This window comes from Lutjanus erythropterus, chromosome 7, assembly GCF_056507025.1.
Source record: "Lutjanus erythropterus isolate fLutEry1 chromosome 7, fLutEry1.hap2, whole genome shotgun sequence".
NCBI lineage: Eukaryota > Metazoa > Chordata > Actinopteri > Lutjaniformes > Lutjanidae > Lutjanus > Lutjanus erythropterus.
Genome location: NC_139323.1, coordinates 16662550 through 16685426, shown reverse-complemented (window position 1 = coordinate 16685426; position 22877 = coordinate 16662550). Strand labels below are relative to the sequence as shown.

The 22877-nt window shown below is 40.5% G+C and overlaps 1 protein-coding gene across 1 annotated transcript in view; it reads left to right on the top strand.

Annotated features, from left to right (window-relative positions):
- lingo3a (leucine rich repeat and Ig domain containing 3a) overlaps window positions 1-22551 on the top strand; it is a 55184-nt gene extending 32633 nt beyond the window's left edge. The window contains exon 2 of the mRNA XM_084722952.1: window positions 19753-22551. Coding sequence (XP_084579078.1) covers window positions 19794-21641 — 1848 coding nt within the window. The 5' untranslated portion in view covers window positions 19753-19793 and the 3' untranslated portion in view covers window positions 21642-22551. The remainder of the gene's footprint in view (window positions 1-19752) is intronic.
- Window positions 22552-22877: the final 326 nt, after the last annotated feature.

Genomic DNA, 22877 nt, shown 5'->3' with positions numbered 1-22877 from the left:
TTTTTTTAAAGACAGCCCCAAAAGATTTGGACAAGGACAAATGAACATTTTGATCTGTTCACTGAGCACAAACAATCCGGCCGTTCTACCAATTTCCCCAATTAGGTCCTCTCTGTCCTGGTGGTCTGTCACTTCTCATCCCTGCTGAAGTCGTGTAAATAGCCTGAGAGGCTGCCTGGAGACGGCGACTGCTGCTTGACTGACACACTCTGATCACGGGGGCTTAAAGAGAGGATGGCCATTTAATAGGCTTGCTGCCAGTGGAAGCCTGTCCACATGGCGAGCTGGCTGAAAAGACAGACGGGTGGGTGGCTGACCGGTGCTGTCATTCCACCGTGACACCCAGATCGTTGCGTCCATAAGCTAAGGACAGCGGAGCCACAAGTGTTCCTAATGACTCCATATTGCATTTCATTTTTTAAAATGTTGTTTTGTGTAAAGATTACATGGCTGCCATTAAAAATTAGTTAAAATTTCTGAGATGCTGCTCAAAAAGGGACCATGGGCAACATTTTGGGAGATTTGCTTGCAAGATGGATACCACTCTCATGTCTGTCTGATAAATATGAGGTATTTTAGTTGTAAATGCTTCGTTAATAGTTTATACAAGAGTAAACACAGCTGGAAACTCTTCCATCAAGTAATCACTGAAATGTCGAAATGATTCATAAACACAAACTGCTTCTACAGAGACAGAATCAAGAGCATATTTATGTTCTTGTAGTATGAAATACACATTTATGAGGTCAGAATTATTCACATTTCTGTGTAACTTTTGCTCTCCTTCAGAGGGCAAAACACTGTAAATCAATTTATTTTCACTGTGAATTAGAAAATGGTTGGAGAGACACACGGCACCCTGTCGGAGCCCAGGTTTGGCCCGCAGGCTGTAAGCTGTGTATCACTGGCCTACAGGCTACTGGTCCATTTCCATATTGTCCTCAACAGGCTGCACTACAATCGCAAGCAACTTTCTGTGTTCAAAACCAGCCCGCTCACCTGCTGAAATTATAACAGTGTTACAAAAGAACTAGCAGGCATCAGGCAAGACATCGCCATAGTTACCCATTTTAAAAAATAATGGTAGTCTGATGAGTCAACAATCAGTGATTCACTCACATAAACAGCACTTAGGAGGAGAGCAGGCAAAGTAACTAGAAATGAGCATTTAAAGGCTTATTTTCAATAAGAACTCTCTCCATCCACAAAAGACATTGTTACATAAATATAATCATTAGAAGAGATGTGTACCTTTAGGGGCCTCGGGTCTGTGAGAGGAATTAATTTCATGTCTGTTTAAAGTCATTATTTTTTGCCACCCCGGTAGAATCATTTGATTGTACTTGATCACCCCAGTGGGATTGTTCTGGCTATGCCTGTCCTTATCTGATCTGCAAATTCATCATAACTTTTTAAGATGACCCCCTCAATGTTTCAGACCCCTGTGACAACATCTTAAAGTGACAGAAAACGAAGCACATTTTTGCCCTGGATCAGCTGAACAAGTTTGACTGCTGGACTTCTTGTTTTTATTTGCCCCAACCAGCCCATTAGTGGGAATCACGGCTCTTTCTGAGAGCCTTTCAGGGGATCCCAGGTTTAAATGTGTAAGATCTAGATCAGATTGAAACTTATATATCCTAACCATATGGTTTAATTTCAGATGTGTGGACTTAGCTTAACTGCACTAAATTACTTATATTGCCAGACCTGATGTCAATGATCTGCACTCTAAATGTTGCACAAGGTGATGCCTCGTCCCTCGGCTTTGTCAGTGAAATTTACTGTTTCACCCTCTGTATGAAATGTGTTACGTTGCCTCAGTTGTCTAGCCTTGAATGCAATGATGATGATGTCTGGTTCTCACTGTTCAGTGAGTGGATTTAGGGCAGAGAGTAAAATTTATTTACACAAAAAAGAATGGCCTTTACGAAGCACTGCTCGTTTCTCTTTGTTCACACCAAAGAGCCAAAAAATCAGATTCTTTAACATCACTATAGCCCCTTTATATACAGATGTTAGCTGTAAGCTAGCTAGCAACAGATGCATAAACCGTGTGTTTGGGTGTGACTGAATTCAGAATTCACCAGAAACTCAATTTTTTTCTGTGTATTTCAGAAAAAACTGTTTCTCTACTGAAGTATGTTAACTGTCACCAGGCTCCAGCTTCATATTTACCACACTGACATGAGAGTGGTAATGAACTTAACTCAGAATCTTGCACTATTCCTTTAAGTTACTGCCCTAACAGGAACCATTTGTATGAACTGGATCCATCCAGGAAGATATAATCCTGAACATGACTCTTGGACATCATCCCAATTTCCAGTATCCTTTCAGGAATATTTTCTCTCATATCAAAAGAGAAATGATTGTTGACTTAATGGAAAGCATTCAATTAAAAAAATTTAATGACTGTAATTGGATTTTTTAATCATCATTAGTCTATTCACTGCAAGCTCTCAACTCTCATGAGGCCTTGAAATAAATAAGCACGGGGTAAGTAAGTCGGCCGCCCTCGTAATAGGCCCAAATTGATGGAGGCCAGTAATGAATTACTGTTACAGAACGTTTCTAATGCAAATGTGCTGGGTCATGTGTCGATACGATAGCACTGCTGTGGGCGCTATAAGCCTCGACTATCATCATCGAGTGTGTGTGTCTGTGACCGGGGGAAAAAGTGTCGCCCTGCATTACAGTGACAGCCGGTGGCCCCTCAAAGAATGGCATCAAACTTAATGTTCTTTTGAGCCACTGATCCCTTCGTGTTAACTCAAACTGACTGTGTTTGGATTGGTTCAGACTGTGCGGGAACCTCAATATTAGTTTTAACCTTCAGCTGTGAACATGACTCAGTGCAAATTGATAAAAAAGAAACCAGGTCAGACCTTGTCATCATAGTGAGTTATTAAAGTATTACAGACCCACCTGTTCTCTCGTAATACTCGTTTTGGATGTTTCCCATGTAGAAACTTAATAAAAACAGAGCAGTATTGTAATCTGTGTACTTTGAAGTTTCTATTCAGAATCTATGGCTAGACATAATTAAATTTGGAAAAAATCAACTTCCTGCTACTTTATTATCATTTTAAATGGATAGTACTGGTTATTTGAAGGGCTGTATGAGGTACTTATTAACAGTCAGTGTACTGCCTACAGTTGTTGCCGGGTTTCACCACTTTACTTTCCCGTCAGACAGTCTTTTCTGACGGGAAATTGTTGTTACATAAGCCAAATATCGCTCTCTCCAAGCCAGCCAAACTCCATGGGCCAAATCAGTAATTTGAACACGTACAGGTATTGGTCTATTGCTGAATCTATCTGTTAGTTTTGTTTGTGTGACTTTGGTGTTTTAAGACGATAGGTGGGATTCACCACCACCAGTCTTGGAGTTTGGTTGGTTTGGAGATAGCAGTATTTGGCTTTTATTGTGGCAGTTTCCAGTCAGAAAAGGCTGTTTGATGGCAAAGTAAAGGGATGAAAATATTCTAAATATGTAAATATAGCATACGCTTAAACTGATATTGATTTTGTTGTTGTTGTTGACCTTTGTAAATTGGCTAAAATATCGTCTGTGCTGACCCTGTCCGCAGGAGTTCTGTGCTGGTCCCCCTCACTGCTTTTCCAAAGTGGATACAACCCTACATCAAACAGTCTAAACTATCCTTTTAACAAGTCTAGTTAAAGTATAAAAAAAGGTGTAATAACCTACTTTAGATTGTTCCCTCTTTCACCTAAGCCATGTGAATGTTATTTGATTTATTGATCTCTTTACTTCTGTGAATGGGAAAAGGTCTCAAAGATGCAGTGCATTGTGGTCTGTTGTGGTTACTGTTATCGGAGAAACTGGCATCCTCTGTAATGAATCGGCCTCTGTACAATCGTTAAGTATCAATACTAGATGGTGGGTCTAACACCTTGTTCTCCTACTCTAAACCTGACATTTACTGGTGTAATTTAATGTAAGAAGTCTTCTAATGGAGTCGGGTTTATGCAGTGACAACCAAATTTATTTACTGGAACTTGTATCAAACTTCACAATTCTGATTGCTGTTGCAAAATAAAATTTTATGCTGCTGATGCTTAATCCAGAAACAATTTGGAAAAAACTTTTACATATGAGTAGATGGAAATTTAGTATAAAATGCATAGCCTGGGTCTATAGATGGTGCAGCAAACAGAAGAGCTTGGAATTTTTCATGTGTTTAACAGCTTTAAAGAAACAACACGATTTGTACAAAATTATGATGTATAAACAAAGTGGACGTTTTAGTGAAGTTTAGCAAGTCCGTTTTTATTCATTAAGAGGTTTTGAACTTTAGATTAAAACTATAGTGCCATAAGAAGTGGTCTCGTAAGTTGTATTTGAATGAAATTAACAAAAGAAATACACCACTGACTCTTCCAGCATGTTGCCTAATAACTCGATTGTGAACACAGTAAGTCCAGAACAAGTCATCACCAGGTTTCTCCTGAAGACCACGTGATCTGATTAGATTTTGGGAACACCTTTCTGCATAAAACTGTGTTAAAGGCTCAGTAAGCCATTGTGGGGAAAGGTAGTTAATTGTTAATTCTCATTACCGTGTCGTCAATTGCTGATGTTCTGGGAATTAGACTCAATAATCATCCATCTTAGCAACCTGTGATTGACCAGTCTTCTGTTATAGGCTACAAGCTAAGTTGAAATACCAGCTTCTCCAACGACACTTTGAAATTTCCGTTCTGGGCAAGAATACCTGTTTTTGTTGACATTTATTGGAGATCAGAATAATGCTAAATGTTCGCCAAATAAGCAAGTGTCTTTTAGAAGGAGCGGATGTTTACAACGGTTAAATTGAGCAATATGTCAATGGAGTCTGGAAGGCAGTAAGACAGACAGCCACTGAACTCCAACTCCAGAGCCTGTATTTTCAGATCAGTGGGCTTTTGGTTTTTTTTAGCTGTCCATCAACAGACAATTGACGGTTCTTAACAGCTGGCCAACTAACAGTGTTGGACTTGTCTTTGCTTGTCATTGTCCATATATATTGTTGCACTACTGTTCAGCGTCCATGCAGCCTGCAGGCAACGTGCTTTTCTCTATTTAGACTTACATATTTCTCCTTTAGAAGTTATTATGGAGCTTTTGTCTAATGCCATCAAAAATAAACTGCCTACTACAGGTTTAATGAGGGGAAAAAATCTTACTTAACATACTTAAAAGATGGGAAATACTTATCCACTTTGCCCTTGTAATATACATTCATAATCATTAGTGTTATTAATGACCTCATTAGTGCAGATGTTTTTTTATAGTATCATGCAAATTATTGTGAGATATTTGGCAGCTCACATACTTCTTGAACAGTCATGTATTTTAGTTTCAGTTTTTTAAAAAAGCTGACAAGGAGTTTATTATGTCTAAAAAGATGGAGGTCAGGTCTGTCAAATGCTTAAAAATAGAGAGAACTTTATTTTTTAGACCAACAACAGTTTAAGTTAATGCATCATAGCTTTATGGCAGCTAAAGTGGAAACTCAACAGCTGTATCATTGTATGACTGAGGTGTTTTATCTCCCATCAGTCATGTAGTATGAGAGTATCATGTGTATGTCTTTGTATATGTAGCTATTGCAGCTGGAGGTAAGGTCAAAGTCTCTATGTCAGTGGGACATGACCACGCAGCATAACATCTTCAATTATTTAGCGCCTGTTCATCGAAGCCTTTACGTCCATAAGCCCTGAAACAGTTCTCTCTTATTAAACATTCATGCCACATGGCAAGACACATTCTTAATCACCCCTTTGTGTCCTTTGGTTTCACTGTTGCTGCTTTGCATAGGACAGAAGTGCAATTTAAGATTCTCACTGTAATCCATTATTATAATTAAAATCCCATTTGGCACCCCTATACTAGTATTTCATATCAATCTTCTGCATACGTTGCTGAGGTGTAATGGCCATTTCCGACATATCTGATCAGCGCACTGCGGCAGTTTTATTATGCAGGGCCTGAGGACAAAACCATATTAAATAAGTGGACACAACGCCCCTCATCTATCTTCTGACTGCTCCTGGCACCTCAGTGTCCACAGCTGCTGGAAAGACCCCTATGTTGTCAAATACTTAACACATATATTCTTGTTAATACACACTCATTCTTCTTCCTAACTGCACCTACCCATATATATGCAGACTATCGAAAGGTGGGGCACTATTTTGGTGGAAGTCATGATGAGTTTAAGGTGAAAGAATTCCAATCCCTAGTTTAGATTAAATTTGTTTTATTGTATGACCTAAAGTACAACAAGTACAACAGCTCTTTAATAAAAACACAGTGAACTGTTAGCTATTTAACCATTTAGAGGCATCGACAGGCCATCTGATTTCCTAGCATGCAAGGCAGCCTGTATGTCACTGTATCACATTTACTCTGCTGGAAGATCACCCTAGAGGGCTCTTTGCCATGTTTTCTCCAGTGGAAGGACCTCCAAGAAAACAATTCATCATGTTTCCCCACTGGAAGGACTCTCCAGAGGGCACATTTCGTCCGTCATGCAGGCATTCAAGAGGGCACCACAGCCCTGCCAGTGATAACGATCCATCACCAGACTGCAAAGGTGGAAGTTACAGGGTCATAAAAGGGAACAAGCAACTCAGTCGTTTCTCTCTCTGTCTCTTTCATCAGGTGAGCGTGAGTGTGTGTGTAATGGCCTGTGAGAGTATGTGTGTGTTTCCTGGACCATGCACTGCCAGGGGCTTCAGGGTCTCCACATGGATTGATGGACACTGACGATGGCTTCCCTCAGTGTAAATGAGTAATGTGTTTTCTCTCTGGTGGACACACACACACACACACACACACACACACACACACACACACACACACACACACTCACACACACACACACACACACACACACACACACACACAATGAGTATGTGCTTATGTAAAGCTCAGTGAGTGGGCATGGAGAAATGAGTGTGAGCGAGCACAGCCATTTGAGGAGCTTTTGTGGATGTTATGCTTCGGCCTGTGTGCCTTTTCTGGAGAGCGCTTGGCTACACCTACACACTCTCAAACACACTTCCTGCTCATTTGTCAGCTGTGTCCTACACCTGCAGAATGATTACCGGTCTGGCAGTCTCACCCTCTTTTTTTGCTGCTGTTGATTTCTTCAGGCCCCTTCTTGCTATAGATAACTCACACACATTATATCTATCTATCTATCTATCTATCTATCTATCTGTCTATCTGTCTATCTGTCTATCTGTCTGTCTGTCTGTCTGTCTGTCTGTCTATGATATATATGTGTTTATATATGTATATATATATGTGTGTGTGTGTGTATATGTATATACGTGTGTGTGTATGTATATAAGCTTCCTTACATAGAGCTGCATGGGAAGAAGAGTTTTCTGTTTCTAACCCCTGATATATCTTACTCTCTTGAGGGCCATTGTTTTATTAAAACGACATAAGTGAGCCACACTGTTGCACTGGCTAACATATTTCTTCCTCATGATCAACATGGACACTGTAGTTTATTTTGAGTCCATCCCACTGACGCCATCCTGCTGCTGTAAATACTCACTAGACCAAAAAAATGTGTAATCATCTGCAGCTAAAAATAGTTGGAGTCTCTCTATGTTACACATTCTGTGTACATTTTTCTACTCTTTATCTTCAGTGAGCAAAATAAACTCACAAAATGTCAAGAGAGTAAACATTCTTACACATACTTTCCTTATAGAACAGAAAAAATACAACAGTACACCTCCTGAATTCAAGTTTCTCCCTTTTCCCAAATTAAGACAAGCTTAACTGTCTTGTTAAATCTGCAAAACATCTCATTCAAACTCAACAGAGACACTAAATAAAACTGTCCTGGTAAGTCTTTCTTGTGTTCCAACAATCACCAGCTCTTGTGTGGTTGAAATAAATCCTTAATTCCCCACATTAGAAGTGAAAATAGTCAGGCTGTACAGGATGCATCACTGAATGAGGGCGAGTCGCTGAGCAATCATATCCTTTAAAGCCACTGGAAAACCAAATCCACAATAGCCTTTTAAATACGTAATGTAGGGTCTTGTGTGCATAATAGTCAGCATCAAAAAATATTAGAAATTAGTTTGAATCCAAATTTAAACTACTGTCATGTAAGTGTTGTGCTCACTTTCCTGATATTGTGTAATTAATTCTGTGAACCAAAAAAATTCACATCAGTTGTCCCACTCAAACCCCTCTGCTCCCACTCGGTCTGCCTCTTCAAGTCTGAGCTGAACCAGCTCAACAACGAGGCACTGAAGCAGTTATATCTCTCCAGACTCCTCTGACAAAAACATTTTAACACGGTAAAGCGAACAAACTAACCAAATGAGGCAGCGGTAGTCCAGCAACTCCTGTGTTCTGTTAAAAGTATTTTTTGTGAAAGGAGTGGCTCCAAAGAGAGCATAGTGTGTTCTTCAGTTTCCCATCAGAAACTGCTGTCTGACAGCAAAGTCAAGCAGTGAAGATATTCTATACACTTAAACTGATATTAAATTTTTTAGGTGGGTAAAATATGTTTTGCTGCTGACCCCGTCCACAGCAGTACAGTTTGCCACAGCAAAATGTGCTGTTTCTTGAATAATTATGAATGTTTATTCTCACTCAGATTCTTGTAGACGCTTAATGAGACACTCAGCTTTGATACCGTATTATGCATTTTTACTATTTCAAGTCAACTTTCCAGAGGCTATTAGCTCTCACAAAATGTGAGTTAAGATGCACACATAGCTCTGCATCTACACACACACATACCCAGTCCATTAGCTGCAAACCAGCATTTAAATCTTGTCTCTTCACACACACACACACACACACACACACACACACACACACACACACACACACACACACACACACACACACACACGTACACACGCACACACACTTTTCAGCTTATTAGAGAAGTTTCATGCATACATTAATAGGGTGCGTGCGTGTTTAATTTGTAAGATTTAGCCGAGCATCAGCAGTGCCCTCTGTCTGATCCTGTCCTAATGTCCTCATGTAGAAACATGTGGGGGCCTCGCGATCTATTATTTTGAATAGCTGAGATGGAGAGCGTTTGCATAAGGCCCATTAGCTTAATTTGCTGTCTTTCAAACCCTAATAGCTTCTGCTTAAACAAAAAGAAGCTGTAGAGGAGGAGGAGGAGGAGGAGGAGGAGGAGGTCAGCCTGGACTAAAGCTAGTCTCAGAAAAAAATGACATAGCGGTTTTTGGACGGGGGGTGGAGAGGTGGCAGAATGTCTCCCTGGGTCCCCTTACCCCTGCGGCTTCACAGCCCACTCCTCTGTCTAAATATGGCTCTGTTGCTACCTAACCTGCACTTGGCTGTTTTTTAGCTAAAAAGCCACACTTCTCTCGCTCCCCCTCAAACTCGCTGCAGTGTTTGGATGGTAATTGGGCCTGGGTCAGAGAGTACATGGATTCCGGGTCACCCACTCTGCCATCTGTACTTTACAAACTCTGAGCAGAGGAAGACCCACACTGAGTGTAGCTGTAGAGGGGACACCGAGGAACCTAATGACAGTTGGATGCCAGTAATCACTGGGTGATTGCTTACCACATAAGCAATTAAATGCTCCAACTGTGATTAAGAAGACATCAATATTAGCATCTTGTAGCGTAAAGATCAGAAATGAAATACAAAGCAGCAATTTCAGTAAAAGCAAGTTAATTAATCCAGATTAAAAGTCTACAGCCCTGCCAGCAGCTCTGTGAGACCAACAGTGGTGCTTTGAGCTAAATGCTAACATGCCCACAAAGGGTCATTCCTATGTTCCCAGGTCCCACTTCTCCAGTTCCAATGTTCCCTAGTTCTACAGATGTGCTGTCCTGGGGTCCTAAATTCTCCTAGTTTTATGTAGCACATAATAGGGGTAAGGGTAGGGTTAGCAATAGGGGTTAGCATAAAATATAAGATAAAGGAACATAGGACCTTGGGAACTTAGGATGTTGGGAGCATAGAACCCTGGGAACATAGGGCATTGGGAACATAGGACGCTGGGAATATGGAACCCTGGGAACATAGGACCTTGGTAACATAAGACCTTGGGAATTTAGGATACTGAAAACATGTGACCCTGGGAATATAAGATGCTGGGAACATACGACCTTGGGAATGTAGGACCATGGGAACATAGAACCCCATAGGAGCCTGGGAACATACAGTAGATACACTCCTGAGCACAGTAGCAATGACATCATGCTAATGTTTAACAGGTATAGTGTAGACATAAACTAGCTGAGGCTGATGGGTTTTCATCAGTTTGAAGTATTTGGTCATAAACAACAAAGTTAAACTACATGAGAAGTTTTATCGTAGATGTTGAGACAGTTCATCTGAAATAAATCTCAACTTCATGGTGGCACTGGAGGAAAGATCAAAAGACTACAAAAGTTGTTAGGCCACACTCTCTAGGAGCTGGGAATGTCTGGACAAAGTTTGATGGTATCCATCCAGAAGTTTTTAGCATATTTCAGCCTTATCCAAAGCATGAGCCATCTACACCAACTTGGTCTGCTGTAAAGGTGACTATTAAAATCAAATGGTAAATTCTGAGCTTATTGTTTAACATGAGATGAATCATGAGCTGAATTTCATCTTCCTGGGAGCACAGGAATGCCCTTTTAGCTTGACTAAAGTTTAATCTAGACAAGACAGGGCATTCATCAACAACAGCTTCTCTACCAATCTCTCTTTAATAAAAATTTAATATCATATTCCCAGTTGATTCCATCAGCTCCTGAATAAAGACTCCTTACTGTTGACACCATGGCAATCACTGCATGTGACTGCTTTTAACAAGATGCACACTGAATATTTTAATCTGGCTGTCTTATGATTCAGTCGTTGATTTGTGTGCACATATGTGATTGAAATAAAAAGATGTTATTCTGTTAGAGTTCTTCAATAAAATTGTAATATTCCATCTTATTTCAGTCTTCCTAAATGTTAAATGGAGATCTATTTCTGAGAACTTCTGAAAGAATGGCAGAGGGTTTCTGTACTGACACTTTTATTAAGGCAGAAACATAGTCTGCCCTTTGTAAATACTTGAATGCTTCAGGCAACACGAAGTTATTTCTTGTTGCAAACGCGTCACCTAAAATTTGTATCACAATTCAAGTGTGAGCTGCAGTTTGAAGCGTCACGAGAGCAGCCAACAACAGTGTGAAGCCCTCGTCTTTGATTTGTGATAGCATTTTGTCTTTCACTGTCATGGCAGCAGAGTCTCTTTCTGTCATATCTAGTGGAGGACTCAGGCTTTTCACTGGCATAAAGAGACATAAAAAATATATCTTCCTCACAACTAAAAGATCAAATATACACTTTTCCACTTCTCCAACTTTTCTTTTGATGATGCCCTTTTGAGAAGGGTTTGTAGTACATCCATTAACGTCCATCTCTTTGCTCAAAGGCATTTTTCACATCAGGCAATTTGACATGTCACAGCAGGAAAAGCACAGGTGTGAGTCATAAAATTAATGATGGTTGAATTCCATTCAGCTGGTGTCAGTTTAAGGTTCTTTGTGGCTGCTGGCTCACTGTGACATTGTCATGACTTCCTGTGACACTTGAATGGAGCCATTGTTAATGTTATGAGTGCAGCTGCAACAATTAATCAATCAATTAGTTGTTATCTTTTAAATTAATTAACAACTAACTTGATAATCAATTAATTGCTTTTACTATTTTTTAATGAAAAAAGGCAAAATGTCCCTATTTGAGCTTTTTAAATGTGAATATTTTTTGTTTTCTTTACTCCTCCAAGACAGTAAACTAAATATCCTTGCACTGTGGACAAAGCAAGACTTTGGAGAACGTCATATTGGGCTTTGGAAATACTGACAGACCATTTTCTTACATTTCATAGATAGATCATAGATTAATTGAGAAAATAATCAATAGATTAGTGGACAATGAACATAATTTTTAGGTGCAATCCTAGTAAAAAGTCAATGAAGAGGCAATAAAGAAATGAAGGAGATGATGGCTTGTCGCCTCCGTTGGTAATTTCAGTCCACCACACTAGAGTTTGCATTTGCTTGAAGGTGTGTATTTATGACGAGTCAGTCTTCAGTTGTGCAGCTGTAAAATGGCGGATAAACATTTTATTTCCTAGGAATTATTCACAATAAATGTTCCCCGTTATTTTGTTATCTAAAAGTTTTTATTATGAACAGCAAAATCAGGAAATGTTGAATTTTCATCAGCAGTAACACAGTTTCTATACAGCTGAAAGCAAACTGAGATGATTGTGATAAATGAGGCACATATCTGAAAGTAGAAAGATTGACACAGGAGAAAAACTAAGATTCAAACCACAAAGATTCAGCTACAGAAGTACTGATAGATGAACACACAGAGACTTTTAGAAATGTCTTTCTCTCCGCTCTCCAACACAGACATGAGTTGAGTCTCAGCTTTCCAGCACACATCAGAAAAAAAACCCAGAAAGGCAACAGGAATGGCTCTGTTACACGAAATGGAACAGAGCCTTAATTAGTGTCTTTATTAACACGTGTTTAGCTTACTATGTTATATCAGTGTCTGTGGAAAAGGTCTAATACGAACAAAATGTCTGCTGTGAGAAGGTCTATCAGCCTCTTTCCTCAGTCCAATCTGGTTCTGTGCCTTTTAATAAAAGATCAAACTTGCTGATGATACTGGCAGTGTCTCTTTAAGCCCTTTGGCCTGACAAAGTCATTACGTAAACGATTTTACAGTCTGTTGACAGCTGAGATGCCCAAATATCTAAAGCTGGTGTGGCTAACAGCATAACACTCTTAACAGAAACAAAAAAAAAATAGATGCTGCAATTCAGTTCACCCCCTCATGTATAAATATTGAGGCATTTCCAGAATAGAACATCACTTCAGGCTGTAAAGTTTTTTCTAATAGAAAGTACTGGATGAGTAAATGTTGCCTGGCAACCAAAATTGTGAGATAAAGAAAACTGACCTCTTGCCTAATGCTACTGGACGTGTGCACAGCACATTCTGACAGAGATTTCATATATAATTCATCTGTGTTACAGTGACAGACAGTAGCCATCTGTCTTTTGTCTCAGTTTTTGGCAGCAGGTAACAGCAGACACCAAGACACAGCAGGTAGAGTTAAGGAAAGAAAACAGGTACAGCCAAGGAAATAATGCCTCAAACCTATCTGTGAAATGCATGGAAGTACCACCTGAGATAATTGCTCCGGAGATAATGAGGAAATGGGCAGCGGCTTTGCAGGCAGGTGGCTGATGACGTTCAGGTGAGGTCAGCGTACAGAGGCGGGAAACCTCGTCTAGTGGACAGGTATGTTTCAGCTCTAGGTATGGAAAACAAATTAGGAGAAAAGCATTTAAAGAAAGATATGGTGGGAGTGGGGGTGGGGGGGTTGAGGTGGTTTGGGGTGGGATGGTGCAGGCGTTGCCATGACAACATTAGACACCTACAATATTGTCCTTTTCGAAGCCGATCGGAGCATTGCAGTTTGTATCAGAGCTGCATATTGATTCTGCCTGCAAGACATAGCTGGTGTAGTTCGGTCTGTTGAACATCCTCTGACTTCACTTTTTACATAACTGAATTTCACTGAATATTACTCTCTGCCAGGAACATCATGTCTATCTGATGAAGCAGATATTTTTAACCCTGCTATATTCTACACATTTATCTGAGTGCAGCCAACAGCTGTTTCAAATTGTTTTTACTCTGCAAAACATCTTTAAAAGGGTAGTGTGGATTATTTGATGTGGGTTGGTATGAGGTACTTATCCACAATGAGTGTATTAAACACAGTAGATTCCAGTCGGCATGCAACCAGTTAGGAGAAAAGGAGAGGGGCAACAGCACAGAAACTAAGAAATAAAGTGCTATGGACAGAGTTAGCAACAAAAAGTATTTTAGCCACTTTACCACAGATTGCTTAAGAAAAAAATATATCAGTTCAGTTCAAGCCATTCCATGGTTGTACTCCTCTGGTAAACAGCCATTATATAGACCAAATATCTCTCCCTCCAAACCAACCAGTGTCAATCAGTGAAATCAATAATTTTACCTTGCACAGGAGTTGCTGGTCTATCACTGTCTCAACCTGTTAGTTTGTTTGTGTTATTGTGCAACTTTGATGAATTTAAAACATGGCCTGATTGTGCACATGGAGTGTGGTTGATTTACAGAAAGCAATATTTGGCTTATACAGTGTGATCTCCCATCAGAAAAGGCTGTCTGATGGCAAAATAAACAAGTGAAAATATTCTAAATATAGCATACACTTTAACTGATACAAACCTTTTTGGTGGATCTTTTCCTAAAATACTTTTTCTAATAGGGGTTGTGTGGACCAGCATCTACTGTGGGTAATACATTGATTATGGATAACACAACCCCACCATCAAATAATCTGAACTGTTTCTTTAAAAATATCCTTTAGAAAAAGGAAAAAGTGACAGTGTTTATCAGTCTCTGTGCTGTCAGGAGAAACAGCTCATTTCCTTCAGCAGTGCCTCTCCTCTGCTCTCTGCCACCTGCATCAGCTGAAGGTCAGCGGGGAAGAGCACACACAGTTGTATTCCTGCTGCGTAATCAAAGATTACAGTGGTTATTTTTGACTGCAGCTTACTACCAGGTAACAGTAGCCTCTTGGACAGCAGCTCTGTGTGGCGCTGCCATGCCCACAGGGGGGATCATCGCTGTATACAGTAGAGTGCACACTGCTCCATTCACCTGCTGATGACCTGTGGTGTATTAGCTGTCCGGGGGCCTCCAGGCTTATTAGTGAGGGACTGCTACCAGATATGGGTTTCGGAAAACCAACCATGTGACTGACATTTTTAAAATAAGGGGTTGAGGAAGTTTGTGGTTTTCTGTTTCAGTAACTGCCCATGGGAGGAAAAAAATGTTGAACTTTTGCAGAGGCAGCTGAGCTGCTACAGTTTTCTAAGGAAAGCTGAATGCCCCTCAGAATTGCTGATGTGGAGAAAATGTCAGCCCAACTCAAGGCTCAACATAAGTCAACAAGCATGTCAAGGTGGATGGTTGAAGTCCTTGAAACCGTGCAGACAGTGCTGTCATTCAAAATGAAATTCACTTATATATCCTCCTGTTGTTTTTCTCCTTATGTAACTTGACCTAATCCAGGATAGTTAGTGCATCAATTAAAGTAGTCCAACTGTCAGATGTCAAGGAATGTTAAAGTGCATGTTCATGCATTTTTATGACATTGTTCAAGAACATTACATCACAGAGATATATGCTGTCAAATATTTACAGTCTCACGTACCATTAAAAATTATTAATTATTTTCTAATGAGAGAAGCCATTTAGCTTATTTCACTAATTAGACTAATTCACAAGCATACATTTCGCCTTAAAATTATTTTTAAATTTAATTTAGTGATTATTTGATGGATTAAAATAAAATGGTTTATTGTTTAATTTACTTAAATTAAAACCATTACTATGGTGTAAAATGCAAGTTACAAGCTTTCTCACTACAGCAGTAAACTAAAATATAATTTCAGGTGAGAAATAGACTGTGCAGTAACAGAATCTTGATCCACATAAGATCAGAGCCACTTGGTTTGAGAGTTTGAGCTGAGTTTCTGGAGCCTGACACATTGCACTTGGAAGGGACGTGTTGACCGGATGCAACTGGATACACTGACAACCAATCAGAGCTGCAAAACATGACTTCTCAAGTCTGGACCGATGACGTTCCAAACAGCGTATAGAACTTGCCCAATATTAAATAACAAAAATGAAATACAACAATATAAATAGATATTTTAGAATGAGGTATATTGTGGATTCCATGCTGTGGATTATAAAATAAATGATCAAATAGCCAGTAAGAGATATCCACAATTAATGTCAAGAAATTGAAAACGTGAAAGGTCACCATTTTTTCCAGTACAGATGTATAAGAAGAGCAGGATTATCACACATCCACCTTACAACAAGTACATGTGAAAATTAGATGAGCAGATGAAATGATTTTCCTCCCAGTACACATTAAAAGAAAGCAAACTGATTACATTGTTCACTATGAGAAATTTGTGAAAATGAAATGTGCTGTATTTAAAATGTGAACTGAGTTAGCACTTCTCAAGTCCTGAACCATCTACATAGTTGAGATACTGTAAGGCCAACGTCTCGCCACAGATTTATCCAGATGCTGATTTCTGCATGTGAAAAAAGTTGTATACAGCCTTTTGTGACTCCAGAGGGAGCAAAGTCTTATAAATTACCTCAAGTCACTTGAATCAGTGTCAGGTGGGGCTGAAGACTACAAGTTTGAAAATGAAAAGGATGTGGAGGCAGAAAGACATCACTTCTGTAGCCAGCTCCTTGTGTTTGCTTGAGGCAAGGTCACATTAGTGTTAGCCAAAGCTAATGTAACCTAGCATTTGCTAACATAACCTGTGACTTTAGTTGTATTGTGGGTAGTGTAGGAACCAGGTTTGGACAAGGAAGTAGAATCTGTTTTGACTGAGAAGCTGAGAGGAAGTGCAATGATAAATCTGTGGTGTACTCTCAAGATGAATGTGAGCAATGCCTCAGCTGCCATGTTTTTTCAATTATAAAGTCAGAACCAAAACATAAGGACTGGAGTGCAGAAAGAGCTCTTGCTTTTGCTAGTAGGTCTTGTTAGACTACAGTGAATGACAGAGAATTTGTGTGCTGGCTGTTAAGGACTACATATCAGGCAGTGTCTGACGTGTGTGTGTGTGTGTGTGTGTGTGTGTGTGTGTGTGTGTCGGGGGGGTATTGGCAGCATGCATTTCTGTCTTTTCTGATGCTTCTAATGGGTTTGTAAAAGTCTGAAATTTTCATATTTTCTGTCTGTGAGTGATTTTTTTTTTTTTACCACGTTCTGCTCATTTTAAGCCTGTCTGCTATCAGACAGTTCTAGCATTTTCAGACAGTTTAATTTAATTCAGTGGCAGGTTGGCTAATGGGAATATTCATCTCTGAGCCAGGTTGAATTATGAATTAGAACATGTGTAGAGGTGAGGGACATTAAAGGAGTTATTAAATCATCCATAACAGTTGCAGGTGGGAATTTAAAACCCTTTAACACTGTTAAGCTTCCTCCATATACCAAACACCTCCCAGTTTGTGACTTTCTTTTGGTTGTGGTTGTGTCTTTTGTATGACTGTGTGTGTGTGTGTGTGTGTGTGTGTGTGTGTTTCTAGACAGTGTTTGCGTTACACATTAGCACTACTGATGAACAACTACACACAGACCAACAGACCAAATTATCTACATCTGTATTCATACTCGCAGTGGGCAAAGTTTGAACTGGACATGGGTGGTGCTTAAGATGGACGTGGGCTTGGCAAATTGTTAATTTAAGCCTGAAATTATTATGGGTTAATCAGAATTCACAGAGCAGACCCAGAATTGAGCTTCAGATCTTCTTCTTCTTTATTTTTTTCTATTAAAAGAGTGAGAAAACTATTACAGAACAAGTTTTTGATCATCTTGAATGAATAAACTTCAATGAATCAATGAATACAACACATGCATTATTAGCGATTATTCTATATTACAAGTACAGATATTGACACGATGCTCATAATAAAAAGTACATAATCTGGACCGGATATTAATTTCAGCCAAGAACTCGCTCAAACCTAATTAGCACCCAGTAGTTATAGATATGGATATGTACATTTTTACTTTGTAAATGATAGGTGGTACCTAGATAATGGAAACAATTTCTTGTGATATGTGTGGGCTTTTTTTTTGTATCAGTTAATACATTTGCTTTTTCTTCGTGAGCACATTTTTCAAGTCATTTTAGTGACATAACCAGCACATATTGTAGGTCAGGGACCTCCTGATGTGTGAACCAGTGAGAGTCACAGGAGTCATGGCCTTTCAATATGGTTTAACACACTGTCCTCGTCACAACTCAATTATTCTGATGTTATGGAATATGTTTTCTGGAGTTACTTTCCATCCCATTAGTCTGGATTTCACAATGGGTTTATAAAGGGATTAAAATTCTGCTGCCAACATCCACCAACAGACGGAGGGTTGGAAAGAGGGAGGGGGAGAGAGGAATTGTTTATGTGGGTGTACACTCTTAGAAATAGGGGTTCCAAAAAGTGTTTTTTTCCCCTGAAGGGCTAAGAACCACTGGCTTCTGAAGAACCCTTTTTTGAAGAAAGGTCGAGGTTTTTTTTGTAAGACTAGGGGATCCATTAGGAACCCTTTTCAACAAGGAAACCTTTTTGGAGGAAAAAGTTATTCAAAGATTGTTGAAAATATGGCCGTTAAAAGATGTTTTCTCAAGTTAAAGAATGACAATTAGATTAGACTAGATTGTTAAAATGATGGATCATCACAAAATACAATATATGGGATTCAATAATTTTTTGCTTTACATGGAATACAATTTTGTGTTTCAGAAAACTCTCACAAGACAAGAGAGTTCTAGAAAAGGGATCTTGGTTGAACCACCTGAGTTGGTTCTAGATGAAACCCTTGGAATACAAGGGGGTTCTCAGAAGACTATCCAGGAGGGGTTCTTGCGAAAATCTTGGAATATAAAAGGTTTCTTCAAAGAACTCCCTCGGTGGCTTCTGGATGAAATATAAAATGGTTCTCAGTAGAACCCCCTGGTTAGGCTCTTGTTAGCACCACACTAAAGAATGGTTCTCTGTAGAACCTCTCATTGGGGGCTCTGGGTGAAACCTTTTACAGATGTTTTAGGTATAACCCTTTAGGTTGGGTTCTAGGTAGAATTCTCTGAAGGGGTTACAACAGAAACTTTTATAAAAGATTCCACCTACCAAAAAGATTTGTCCATGGGGACAAGCTGAAGAACCCTATGTGGTACTAGTTAGAACTTTTATTTCTAAGAGAGTACTGTATGTCCATGTGTGTCATATGAACCCATAGGGAGGCCTCATGCCTCAGAGACGTATGCAGGCGATGTGATGGACTGAGTTATTGTGATGCAGTGAGTCGTAGCCTGGTGCTGTGGTGAGTGACCTTGTCAGGCATTTACTCCAGGACACTGGATATTCTATACTGGATATTCTGAGCTATATGTTCGTTGATTAGATTGTTCATATTTTATTCAGCTTGTTTACATGCTGGTGTTTTCTTCTGCGGAGCAGAAAGTTCATTTGTTAGTACTCTGCCTCACCCTGTTTAAACAAACCATTTTGTAGTGCCATTTGCTGTTAAAGGCTTTTGAGAGGCTGCAATTGTTTTCCTTTTTCATGCATTTTAAGATGTCTCACATGAGGTCTAATGAATACAATAGATTTTCTGTTTCCCTGTTTTTATTTACAATGCATGAGCTAGCTACAGAGCAAAACAGCCATCAGATATAAAATTGACTTATAGCTATTAGGGGAATTTTCTTTGTGTGTGCTGCAGCAGTATGATTTTAAAAACCTGACTGCTCACGAGGCACAGGCGACCATTGTAAATCGAACTGTTTCAACTGAATACAGACCCAGTCCTTAGAGGATTATCTCGGAGCTCTAGCTTTAATTTCACTGCTGTGCCGGGTCAATTAGAGTTTGTAATTGTAATTCCACCCATTTAGAGTGTTTGATCACTGCTGTTGAAGGGGAATTGAGTTTAATTAATTTGTTTCACTGTCTGTCTCTTTGTCTCTCCATCTCATTCTTTCTGGCCTCCCATCCGTCCTCTCCCTCTCCTTTCCTTCCTCCCATTTCTCTTCTTTTCTCTTTCCTCAGGTGTCTGGACCAGTGATTCAACCCCAGACAGGAGCAGGAGAATGCAAAGGAGGGCCATGGGGGTGAGCCTAGGCCAGGACGTCAACTGGCTCCTGCCTTTCCTGTTCTTGCTACTGATGATCACAGTGTCACCCACCCAGGGTCAAGCATGTCCCCAGCGTTGTGAGTGCATTTCAAAACTCAAGACTGTGTCCTGTTATGGTAAACGCCTGTCTGCACTGCCAGATGGCATCCCGCTGGACACCAAGATCCTGGACCTAAGTGGGAATAAACTCCGCTGGGTAGAGCATGGGGACTTGCTTCCTTATCAACGTCTTGAAAAGCTGGACCTGAGTGAGAATATGATCAGTGTCCTGGAACCAAATGCTTTTTCCAGTCTGCAGAACTTGCAGTCACTTTCACTGAGGGGCAACCAATTGAAACTGGTCCCCATGGGGGCTTTCTCACGTCTGTCCAACCTAACTTCCTTAGACCTCAGTGGGAATAAGATTGTGATTCTTTTGGACTTTACTTTCCAAGACCTGAGAAGTCTAAAAAACCTGGAGGTTGGAGACAATGATTTGGTTTATATCTCTAACAAGGCCTTTCTGGGTCTCGTGGGGCTGCGGGAGCTGACCATTGAGAGGTGCAACCTGACTTCTGTGTCCAGCCAGTCTTTATCTTACCTTCATAACTTGGTGACTCTGCGGCTCCGCTACCTCAGTATTTCCGCCTTAGAGGACCAGAACTTCCGTAAGCTGGGAAACCTGAGGGGCCTCGAGATAGATCACTGGCCCTTCTTGGAGTACATTTCCCCTCACAGCCTGCAGGGTCTGAACTTATCTTGGCTGTCCATTACGCACACCAACATCACCTCTGTGCCCACCTCCGCCCTACGCAGCCTGGCTCACCTCACCAGCCTCAACCTCTCCTACAACCCCATCTCTGTGCTGGAGTCCTGGGCTCTGCGGGACCTTGTTAGGCTGAAGGAGCTGCATCTGGTCAACACAAACCTGGCAGTAGTTCAGCCATATGCGCTAGGCGGTCTAAGGCAAATCCGCCTTCTTAACCTCTCTACTAACAGCCTGGTGACCCTGGAAGAGGGGGCCTTTCAGTCTGTCAACACTCTGGAGACACTGCGTTTGGATGGGAACCCTTTGGCCTGCGACTGCCGCTTGCTGTGGATCCTCCAGCGCAGGAAGACCCTCAATTTTGATGGCGCTTCTCCAGTGTGTATGACGCCCGTCGAGGTGCAGGGACGGGCCCTTAACGCTTTCTCTGACTCAGCTCTCTTTGATCACTTTACTTGCCAGAAGCCCAAAATCCGCAACAGGAAACTGCAGCAGATTTCTGCCCGTGAGGGACAGGTTGTGTCGTTCATTTGCAGAGCAGAAGGTGAGCCAACACCGGTCATATTCTGGATCTCTCCCCAACGCCGCCGCATCACCACAAAGAGCAGTGGCCGCTTAACTGTGTTACCAGAAGGCACATTAGAAATACGGTATGCTCAGGTAACAGACAGTGGAACCTACATCTGCATAGCTAGCAATGCTGGTGGAAATGACACCTATTTCGCCACACTTACAGTAAGCGGGCTGCCACTAGATGCTGCCCTAATGGCCAACCGCACTTACTATGCTGGGGACCTTAATGACACGAATCTGAATGACACCAGAGTTTTCTTGAAGTTTACTCTGGACCTCAAGACCATCCTCATATCCACAGCTATGGGCTGTATCATGTTCCTGGGGGTAGTTCTCTTCTGTTTCATTCTGCTGTTTGTGTGGAGTCGAGGGAGAGGGCAGCACAAGAACAATTTTTCAGTGGAATATTCCTTCAGAAAGGTGGATGGACCCGCTGCCAGTGGAGGACAGGGTGGGGCGCGCAAGTTCAACATGAAAATGATTTGATTATTCGTATCTCTCCTTAGTATTTTTTCCCCGATGCTGTTTACAAGCAGACTCAAGCAAGGACATAGACGAGCAAGACACTGGACTGGACATTTGTGCTTGTAAAACATTAAATAAAGTTATTTATAGGACATTTCATTAAGGTTTTGTTATTAAAACTTCTGTACACATGAGAAAAAGGGAAGTCTGTATGGATTTGATATATTTCTATTGTTTTGTTGTGTGTTCATATTATTGTGCAGAGGAAAGCTGGATTAAAGATGTCTCAAAATGTTGAATAGACTGTTAAAAGAACAAGCAACAAAAGCACTCAGAGTCCCACCAGTCTTTAACTTCCACAAAACTCTTGGCCACTCCATCGTCTTTCCCTACAAGGAACTGTGTCCTCTTCATCTTGAAAGGACTTCACCTCTCTGCTCCGTCTGTCTGAGGTGATTCCAACTGTCTATCTCCAAACCCATCAATACATTATAACAGGGTGGTGCTCAATGAATGCCAAGGACTTGCCAATATGTATTTGAATTGTTACAGCTATATACTGCATATTTAGACTCATATACAGTCAGGACTTTAGAGCACTATTACGACATAAATATAGAGGCTCTGCTTTTTTGCTGATCGTGGATTTGTACACAGTACACTAGACACCAAGAGACTACTCTCTGTAACACTGCCAATTTGACCATAAAGCACCTTGCAATATCACTGTCAATGCAATGTTGGGGTAGAGAGATATTACCTCTCATTGGATACCATTAAAAGTTGGTCACAGCCATTTAAAAAAAAAAAAAAAAATGGGACTCTACAGGTGAAGGGATAGTCCGGATTATTTAAAATGGGGATGTATGAGGTAGATATCGATTGTCAGTGTACTACTAGCTGTCAGCATGCCCCCTAGTCTGGAGAAGCAGAGCCTAAGCCAAATGCTGCTTTCTCCAAACCAACCAAACCATAGGCAAAATCAGTAAGTTTACGGTGCAGAACACAGGAGTTGCAGATCTGATCTGTTTGGTTGTGTTAATGTATGACTTGGTATTTTAAAAGGATAGTTCGGATTCACCAAACTCACACAATAGCACAAGCAAACTAACAGATTGAGGCAGTGGTAGGCCAGCAAGTCTTGTGTTCTGTGAGGTTAAATTACTGTTTTCACGTGGAGTTTGGTTCTTTTGGAGAGAACTAAATTTGCCCTATGTAACAATGGTCTCCTCTCAGAAAAGGCTGTCTGATGACAAA